This window comes from Amblyomma americanum, chromosome 9 (genome assembly GCF_052857255.1).
Source record: "Amblyomma americanum isolate KBUSLIRL-KWMA chromosome 9, ASM5285725v1, whole genome shotgun sequence".
In the NCBI taxonomy this organism is placed as follows: Eukaryota; Metazoa; Arthropoda; class Arachnida; order Ixodida; family Ixodidae; genus Amblyomma; species Amblyomma americanum.
Genome location: NC_135505.1, coordinates 28,166,248 through 28,176,094, shown reverse-complemented (window position 1 = coordinate 28,176,094; position 9,847 = coordinate 28,166,248). Strand labels below are relative to the sequence as shown.

The following is a 9,847-nucleotide window of genomic DNA, read 5'->3' as shown; positions in this document are numbered from 1 at the left end:
CGGCGGGCGAACAGATGAGCGTCGCTCGCCACTGCACGAGAGTGCTATGTTATCTCCGCAGCCGATTACACCTCGTGTCAAAAAGCCACACACTCTCGTGCTGTGCATTGCACATTGTCGTCTATCCATCTGCGGCGCGAACAGATCAGACGTCAAAAAGCCACACACTCTCGTGCTGTGCATTGCACATTGTCGTCTATCCATCTGCGGCGCGAACAGATCAGATCAGCTTAACCTCGATCACAGCTTAACCTGAATACAATATCCCAGCAAAGCAAAACCCATTTAGGAAAGCAAAAACATTAGCCAACCAAGCTAAACATATGCTTTCGCCCGTCTATTTGGTTTAACTACGTTTTAAAACCCTGTCACTTTTTTAGCATGTGTTGTTGTATAACAGACTGGCTTCGGCCAACGCATGGCCAATGCAAGCGCCAGTGACTGCAACACAAGGAAACCTCATGTAACGGCCAACTATTTTGGCCAATTTTTTTTAATTTCAACATAATAAATTTCAAGGCACACAAACAGCAAACAACAAATTTGGCGCCCGCACTATTAGGATCGCCGATGAAACTACAAAAGCAAGGAAATCATCCACCTTGCGAGCCTGCAAAAAAAAGAGAAGGTGGAATTAGTCGCGGCTTGACTGACACGCTAACCTCGAAATTGCTCCGTCGAATTTGAATCAAAGGCAGCCCGAGCCTCTAACAACGAACACAGCCGATTAATAATTGCTCATACCAGGCTCGCAGAGCTACAACTGAAATATACTGATCATGCATTTCTTCCAAGAAAATAAACCCCTTATTTCATTGTTTCCGATTGTTTGCGATTGTTATCGATCGAAAAGAACGGTTTTTGATCTCTATGTTCATCACGTTGGTATCTATAGAGAATGCTGAAAAACAGTGACAAGTGGCACATACAGTGATCTCACAGAACGGACTCCGAGATCCATGCTCTCCAATATCCAAAGGCCTATATGGTCTAAACAGGCAAATAGAAAACAACTCACCGCTATGAATTGAACTCTCACCATTATGCACTATTCATGCAGTGAGCACTGTCAGCCCCTTTGTAGGACATATTGCGCTTCACCATTTAATATCTTGTAGCGTTGCTGGTCTATGCACTTCAGCTCAAATTAACTGCCCATTTATGCCTTGCGCTAAAATTTCTGGTTTAAATTCAAGAGCTTCTCCCTCTCTCTATCGCAAAGAGATACCCGCGGGGCATGACAACTATCTGACGGCTGTGCAGTTGAACGTCACGAAGGCTGCGGTTTTCTAAAGTTGAATAGCATTTTTGTGCAGCTGCGAAATGCTCTCAAGCTGCACAAATCCAGTTAAATTTAGTTCAGGTTCTTCTCTGCCTGCCCTATATACAGCATATATGAGTATAGCAAGCAGAGGCACAGGCAGCGAAAAAAAGAAGAAAATATCGCCAAACACTGGTCAATAGCATTTTGTTAAGAGTACAAAAAAACGTATTAGGCGCATGTACATTCGACGCAAAATTTAGGTTATGCGCTCATAGAAGATGCACAGGTGAACTGAGCGCAATTAAACAAGCACCTGAAAGCCACACAACACAGGGCAGGCGCTGTGTGTTCATGTCCCTGTTTTGTAGCGCCGGTGTCATACATGTGTAGCTTACAATGAACCAAATTGAACAACCTTAAATTTTGATCATAGAATTTGGATCAAAATTCTCGCGTATTTAATTTCTTCTGGTGGTAAACTTCTTGTTTAGGTAACAAAAAAATAATTTACAACCGACTACTTTTTTTCGTCGTGGAGAAATTCGAAGCAGCGGCCCTGAATGTGGGCGGAGCAGCGCTTAGCAGTTAAGTCGTCTCTCACTACAACCAAACGCATTAAATAAATGTTCCTGTAGGGCATTCGTGAAGCGGCGCCCTTTAACATCGATCCCATGCATGCCGCTTCACCTGCGCTTTGAACACACGACAGTGCGACGGCAAGATGGACGAGAGAAGATGTCCACTGCGTGTCACGTATATATGGTCCTCTACGTTTTGCGCACATGTCCAACATTGTTGGACAAATATTTTGAAAATTGGGAAACTGTACGATACCGGTATAGAAATATTCACGGTCCATTCTTCCGATATGTGGAAAAACTTTCGTTTTATAGTGTTTCCATCGCTCGCATCGAGCAGTTAAGTCTGTCATAGAAAACCAATGAGGAACGCTTTGGACGGCAGCAAAAACATTAATAGCAAAAAAAATGCAAGCCTGCTGGCGGGAGGTTGCGGATATATTGATCGCTGTAGTAGAATCTTAAAATATATGAAGAAAACTGCGCTCATAATAACGTCCCTATACCCTATGTAACACCCTCCCTGCAAAGGCCTTTAAACATTTGCCCTTTCAAAAGGGCTTTTCTAAAGAACTGTTGGGTATGACGTCAGTGGTACGCCTCCGGGCTCACCGTAACCGGAATGCAGGGGCAGCGGAGAACCTCCTCTATTACACGAAGTACATGGAGGCCTGCAGTGTCTGCAGCACCTTGACGGCCCCCACGTATTGGGCAGTGGTCAACACTGCGTCCCCGCAGCCCCCAGACGACTCCCTGACAACGCCGGACGTGTCCAGCTTGCTGGCGATGTGCTGTTTTGCGCGGAAGGCGGCCAGGTGCGCGTAGTACACAGGGGCCGGGATGCTCACGCTCCTTGCACACCGGGAGTATGTGTGGCACAGGTAGAAGCTGAGCTCCTGCAGATCGTCCGCGCTGAACTGGGAGCCATCCCACACGGTATAGTAGTGGGCCGGCCGGCTGGTGCCCTGCGGGTGCGCCGAGGTGTATATTTATTCACATGCGCAGATTACGAGTCCCGTGTCGGGTTGTGTAGCGCCGTATCGTGGTGTGTGCTGGTGCTGTGTGGTCCTGGTTGTGGTGCGATATGATGTGACGTGGTGTGTGCGGTTTAAATAAGCTTATTTTGTTAGCACACATTACGTGGGAAGGAGAGTGTTTAAACGCAATATACAAAAACCGGCAGTGCCTATGATCATGCACAGTACGCGCCGGCCCTGCTCCTAATGCTGCATGCACAAAATGTTTCTGGCTTTATTTCGGCTTAGATGCCCTCGCGCCAATAAATACCGTGAATAACTATTATTTCCTGGCTGGCTGTAATCAGCGCATTGGTCGGTCATCATCATCTATATCACTGTCCCGAGTTCGGGACAGCATAAAAAAGGGACATACAAGCCGACACGACTATTTCAAAAAAAATATATTTTTTGGTTGTTGTTGGAGACTTGAAAGCCGCGTTCCGCTTTAGCGTACGAGCAACCAGACCCAGCCGAATACCAAGCGCTTCTCTTTTCACCCAACCCTATGCATTCGTTGTCTCAGTAGACGCCAACCCGAAAAGAAAAACTAATGACCACGCCCGCATGACAGCATCATTCCGCACTGGCTCTAGAGGCCCCCCGTGCGCAACTTCCGATACCGCTTCCTCAAAGTCGAACGACAACATCAGAGTCACTCACAGCGCTCCTGGTGGCCTCAACGTAAAGTGGAAAGCTTCCATCACGGCCTCGCGCTCAGGTGATCTCAGAGGCCATGCTTCCATTTTCTCAAGCTGTGGAAGGCCTCCACCGCAGGCTCTCCTGGTATTTGTAGCGCACTAACGACGCGACGCGACTGTAGTGACGCCGGCGCTCGGACTATTTCCACCGCAAATTCATAAACGAAAACACCGCAGATCATTTGTTCCCGCTGACAATATCAACAAGAACGGAGAAGAGGTCGCCTACCTGGATGCCGAAGTGGCTCCAGAGGAAAAAGTCGAAGTCCAGCGGGTGCGTGACCACCGAGTCTACGGTCGTGCCGGGAGGAACGTTGCGGAACTTGCCCACGCCGTCGCGGTCGTTGGCGGGCATGAACCTCACGTGGTGTCGTTTCTGGACCACGATGAACGTCAGCGGTGGCTCGTAGGTCTCGGTGGGAGACATTTCCGCACACGCCAGCCGGATGGCGCTCACCTGGGAGATTCGAGAGCGGAAAAAAAAACGTGTTCAGGGTTTAAAGGTCATTCGACGAATCACGATATATACTTGGTTCAGAATGTAAAACAAAACACTTTGGACCTTCACGAACTATGCTTATCTTATACAATTGTCGCTTGAGAAAACTGTATGGCGAATTGCAGCGTTTCTTTTTTAGCAATGCTGTTATGGGTGATATTCTGGTTAAACGAGCAGTTTCAGCTACCGTTCAGTTCAGCGGAAGTGCAGCTTTTCCAACCTACGCTGAAATGAATAGCAGTCGGCTGCAGTTACACGGCACACTCCGCTAAATTGAATTCACGCGGTTCATATTCTGGATCACGTGATCGGTTTATACATAACTCTAAGCATTGATTCCCTACTTGACTTCACTCAACTAAAGCTTCTGTGCAAGCTTGACGTTTGAGTATGCCGCTAATGAACAACCACACAGAGCCAAAAAAATTCAGTAGAGGAGCGTCCGGCTTCACCGCTCAGCCGTTGTTTTCCTGGTGCCACTTCGCGGGATTTTTTTTTCTGGCTACACTATTTCGAATATAGTCGGATATAACTCAAGAATGAAGCCGCTTCTCTTCGTAAAAGGACCCCCTTCCAGCCAATGGCGTCGTCTTATTCTCACAAGGTTGACAATGCAGCGAGCGCCGTGACAATGACAATAGTGACAATAGTCTCCCCTGTGAGGGGGGAGACTAACCCCTTTCGTCTGCCGCTTCCTACATGGTTACCTAAGCAGGCTCGTGAGAATAGGTCAACGCCATTGTCTGCAAGAGAGTCCTTTCAGGGGGAAAAGCAACTTGGTTCTTGAGTTGTATCCGACTATAATGGAAGTTGTAGTTGTACTTATATTAGCCAGGATAGCAAGATGTGGAAGCCGGAAATGCCGCCGACTCGGCCGATGCAGCGGGTCAGTAGACTGGTCTAACAGCGACCCCCTAATGAGCTGAGATCTCAACAGCAGGTGGCGCTGCCTATTATTACTCGTACCACATGCGCACTAGAAATAACCGCAGATGTTTGTAGCCTTAAGTTTACCTATGCCATTATTTTCGGAGCTGGCGCTACACGTCCAGATTTAATGAAATTTATTGACAGATTTATTGACATCACAGATACACGACTATAAAAGAGGAGATTACAATCGAATAAATGGCGAACTTCAAGTGTTTTCTGATAATATCCTGAAGCCCTCTTTTCAAGACAGGTCAGTAGAAGATAACCGCCGGTTCAGTTTAGAAACAAGCTCGCCGAACTTGTTGTCAAACATGCCCCGCTTATCACGCTATCAAATCATAAATCTAACCCTTGATTTACAAGAAAGCATCAACGCATGAGAAATAAGAAAAAACGATTGTACAAAAATGCAAAGCACGAATGTACGCCCTGCGCACGGGGTAAATATAAAACCTACCTACAACTGCATTGTACCGCCCTTTGTGACGAAAAAATAAATATTTTTCAAAAGCCCTTCCTGCGCTACTTAAGAATAACCCAAGCAAGTCCTTCAGAACAATACGACAGAATAGTGTCAGCAATGATATATCAATACATGACGTTCACAGCGCCCCCTACTCCGATGCTGACTGTCCCAAAGCATTTAACTCGATTTTCGCATATATTTTCAGCCAACAGATAATTCTAACATCCCGTATGTACAAGATTTTGGTTACCCCTACATGGCACCGGTTGACATTACACTTGATGGCTGAGTACACCTGATAAATAACCTAGTATCCTCTTCCTATGGTGTTGATGAAATAATTCAAAATACTAAAAAACACCATTTCTGTCTCCAGCATCCTCTTACTTCATATCTTTAAGCAGTCAATCTACAGGTGAGCTTTCCACCGTTTGGAAAGTAGGAAAGGTTGTACCGGTTTTCAAAAGTGGCAACAAACACTCGCACGAGAACTACCGACTTGCATCTTTTTGGACTTTGCCAAAGCATTTGATCGCGTAGCACATTGCCGACTAATATCTAAGCTTTGTGCGCTCAAATTAAGCTCTTTAACTCTGTCATGGGTCCGTAATTTTCTTTCTAATCGCCAGCAGTTCACCGTTCTTAAAAATTATTAATTTCCTTTCTCCGACGTTACATCGGGCGCGGCGCAGGGAAGCCTCCTCGGTCAATTACTATTCCTAACTTACATTAATGACCTGTCAGCAACATTCTCATCTCAGATACGCACATTTGCTGACGACTGCATATTTATTGACCAATAAAATTTACTAATGGCCGCCTTGCACTTCAAAGTGACCTCGATCGCATTAACGACTGGTGTAAAATGTGTCTAATGAATTTAAACATTTCTAATTGTAAGATGATTACTTTTAGCCAAAAATCAGTCACTTCGCATTTTCCATACCCCAACAAAAACGGTACATTGGCTCGGACTACGCAGTATAAGCATCTAGGCGTCCATATTTCACCCAATCTTTCTTGGGCTGAACACATAACCACCACTTTCTCTAATGCTTCCCGGTCACTAGTTTTCCTTCGCCGTAACCTGCAATGCACTACCCCTCACGTGCGTAAAAAAGCCTACATTACTTTTGTCACACCGCACCTAGAGTACGCCTCATCGATCTGATCACCTCATCAGAAATATCTAATAGAGAAGTTAAAAGCTGTCCAAAATGGAGCTTGTTTCATTTCGCAAAATTACAGTTATCAGTCCAGTGTAACCCAACTAAAGATCAAACTTTCACTCTATTCGTTGCAAATTCGTCGCGAGATTGACCTTTTATCTATTTTTCACAAACACGTCCATGCCACTGATTCACCGCCAGCACATCTACAACGTCCCTCCTACTTATAGACCAAAAAGGAGAGTCCTCCCACGTCGTACCGGACTCCCAACAAGCCTGCCGAGACTTTCTCAATGGCAGGCATCCCTCAAGAGCAACAGAGCTACTTGGCGATCTAAGCCAAACACACGAACTAACATGGAGACCTGGTCACGAAGGACTAGCTGGCAATGAGGTAGCCAACGATCTAGCCCGAGATTTACCCAACCGGGCGGATCCTCATCCCTACCCCACGCCCATGCCTAGCACCTATGGTGACTGATTAGAACATATTAGGCTGGAGCGCCGAAAATACCCACCCCCTCACAAAAAAACTCGACTCCTCCGAAGCCATAGACTGGAGGAAAATTCAAACCAACAGTTTCCCTAACCTGTTCATCCTACACAAGATTAGCCCCACTCAATATCAGAATACATGCCCTTGGTGTGGAGCTTGCCCTACGCTCTACCACATATCGTGGGAATGCACAGCGAAACCAAAACACTTAACTGTGTCCAACCCGACATATGAGCAATGGGAGGTGGCCCTTACCAGCGAGGCCCTGGATCAGCAACTAAAGTTGGTTCAGCAAGTCCGTCAGTCAGCGAAAGCCAGTGGCGCCTTGGACTAGGGGTGCCACCGAAGTTGCTCGAGCAACTTTCCCGAATTACAATAAAGGTTTTATCTCTGTCTCTCTCTTTCCTACTTATAACATACATTACATAATAGCAACCGCTATGCCGCATTTATGGCAACACACATGCTTTTAACTTCTCATCACTCCCGCGTGCCATCCGTCTCTGGCACGATCTTCCGGACTGCATCGCCCTGCAGGGTAATCATGACAGCTTTCCCAAACATCTACTCAAACACTTCATTGATAATGCTTTGCACGTCATTCATATAGTCATGATTCGTATAACTTCGTTTTCAGCAGCTTGAGGCTATTGCCTCTTTGGTTCTGTCGATGCGCAGATTTGCTCATTTATGCCTGATATATTTTCTTTTGCTTTTGTATAACTCTGTGCATTTCCCCTGTTTTTGTTCCATGACGCAGAGTTGTTGTTTTTTTACTTTTACCCCTTTTTATGAATTGCGATATCTTATCTGAACACACCTCATTTTTTGTGTGTGTGTGTGTTTTGCTGCACTTTTACTATGATTCTTTGACTTCTAAGCTACTTTGCACCGATTTCTGTATCCCCCCTTTACACAATTCCTCTCCGGAGGCCTGTAAGGTATATGTAAATAAATAAATAAGTAAGTAATTAATTAAATAAATAAATTTATAAGTCACGGTGCCGATAACGCCTTCAAGGCAGTAAATTAATCACCTGAATATAAACACTGTTAATGAATTAGTATCACAGCAATGTCGTTCAAATACATTATAAAAAATTAATTTGTAGAAAATGCAACTGCTCTTGCTTGACAAGTCGTAAAAGTAGAACTCGCGTGCCAGCCCACAGGCTAACAGTACGTCAGAATTCTTGGTAAAAATGGTGCTCTTTATGAATCCATTATCCACTGGATAGTAACTTCTCACAAAAAGAGTTCCACGTTTTTCTGCATGCGGAATGGGGGCAAGAGTATACACTGCTCCGGCGAATGAGTTGTGGCGAACTCTGTAGGTCGCAAATAGCAGTTATCCTGTCTAATGCCATTAAATACGAGTGCGTGGCACCGCGCCAATGGCGTTAAAACTTGATTTACTAAGTAATTAATGACATTAAACTTGACCGTGTCGCACGGGTTTAACACCTCGAACTGTCGTTCAGTTCAACGGACGGACAACTGCACAGCCGTTAAAATCGCCCGTGCGTAAAAAGGGCGAGACGCGGAGCGGGTACGCACAAAACCCAACCACAAGTCTCAGTCTTGGATGCTTACAACCTTTTGAAGAGAAACGATCAAGCTGGCGTCAACTAACACCGAGAAGATGTCGCCAGAAATGAATGTTCTGGATGTCCCGGTATTATAGCGCTGTGGAATCTATTCAGTGCCGTTACATATATGCACAGCTAGTCCGCTTCTCAAAAGACAAAGGTTATCCAATGACACTAGCGACATTGAATGCTGGCAAAGCTGTATTAAAAAGATGAGCGTCTAGTGGGTACAGTATTGTAGTAGGCGCAGTTGCTTACCTCACGGTTACGGACTTCCAAGAACTGCCCCTCGCTCACTCCGTCCCTGTAGAAGACGATCCGGTCGGGCTTATGCCCGGTGGTGCGGTAGAAAGCCAGTAGAAATTCTTTGATCATGTACTTCAGGTCTTTGATAATTTCCACACGCGCCTTAATTAGCCTCGGAGTCTTCAATCTGTACCCGAACGGTGGCGTGAAACTTGGACGGTACAGAGTCTAAGCTTCCGACGTACGCGGCGATGGATGACCTGATCTTGTCTCCAGGCGATGGGTGTAACACGTCTGCTCCGATGACGATCACGGACCTATGGAATAGCTTCTTCTTCTTCTTCATCAGAAGACTATTGTTGATGCCGCCCATCTTGGCGTTGATCTTTTGGCACAGGTTTTGGATGAGCGCTGCGTTGCACTTTTGGACCACGTTGTTGTCCAAGATGCAGTGTGTGCGCAGGGACAGCTCGGTTTCTGCCACCTGCTTGATCTCGGCGTAGTTCGTGGCTTTCGTGATCACAGCCACTACCATGTCCAACTGTGGGTGCTGATTGCGTTGCTCCGTGAGAACGGTCCGCATGGCCTTGCGGTTTGTGTCGAACGTGATGACCGCTAGCGGCTGCGCAATGCGCATGCCCAGCTCCTGGCCGATGCGGATAAGCATCTTGATGAAGTTGTCCAGGCAGTCCTTCTACGCGAAGCGGCTCACGTTGAGAATAATCCACTGGGTCATGGACATCGCCTTGCAGAAGCGCTGCCCTCGGAGTTCCCACGTACCGTCGCGCGTCTTGCACATGGTGTTGTTCTAAAAAACCAGAGACGGCTGGTCGAGCACTCTGCCCTTTACCTCAGTAGGTTCGGTGTTGATCTTGACGCCGAACTCTTGC

The 9,847-nt window shown here is 46.3% G+C and overlaps 2 protein-coding genes across 8 annotated transcripts in view; both read right to left on the bottom strand.

Annotated features, from left to right (window-relative positions):
* Positions 1-359: 359 nt before the first annotated feature.
* The window catches only part of LOC144105337 (protein argonaute-2-like), a 38,238-nt gene continuing 28,750 nt past the window's right edge, over positions 360-9,847 (bottom strand). For 2 of the 7 annotated variants that reach the window (XM_077638479.1, XM_077638481.1), the window contains 3 exons: positions 3,789-4,016; positions 2,455-2,807; positions 476-610 (listed from right to left, as the gene is read on the bottom strand). In XM_077638479.1, coding sequence (XP_077494605.1) covers positions 2,493-2,807; positions 3,789-4,016 — 543 coding nt within the window. In that variant the 3' untranslated portion in view covers positions 476-610; positions 2,455-2,492. Of the gene's footprint in view, positions 611-651; positions 2,808-3,788; positions 4,017-8,969; positions 9,635-9,847 lie in introns of those variants that run through there. The other 5 variants (XM_077638480.1, XM_077638477.1, XM_077638475.1 and 2 more) reach the window with 5 other exon arrangements.
* LOC144105339 (protein argonaute-4-like) lies at positions 9,121-9,624 on the bottom strand. The gene has a single exon (XM_077638483.1). The coding sequence runs from the start codon at positions 9,622-9,624 to the stop codon at positions 9,121-9,123; it is 504 nt and encodes a 167-aa protein (XP_077494609.1).

Bases quoted from the DNA above. Each gene is read 5' to 3' on its own strand.
- LOC144105339 (XM_077638483.1), bottom strand. From the start codon at position 9,624: ATGCTTATCCGCATCGGCCAGGAGCTGGGCATGCGCATTGCGCAGCCG.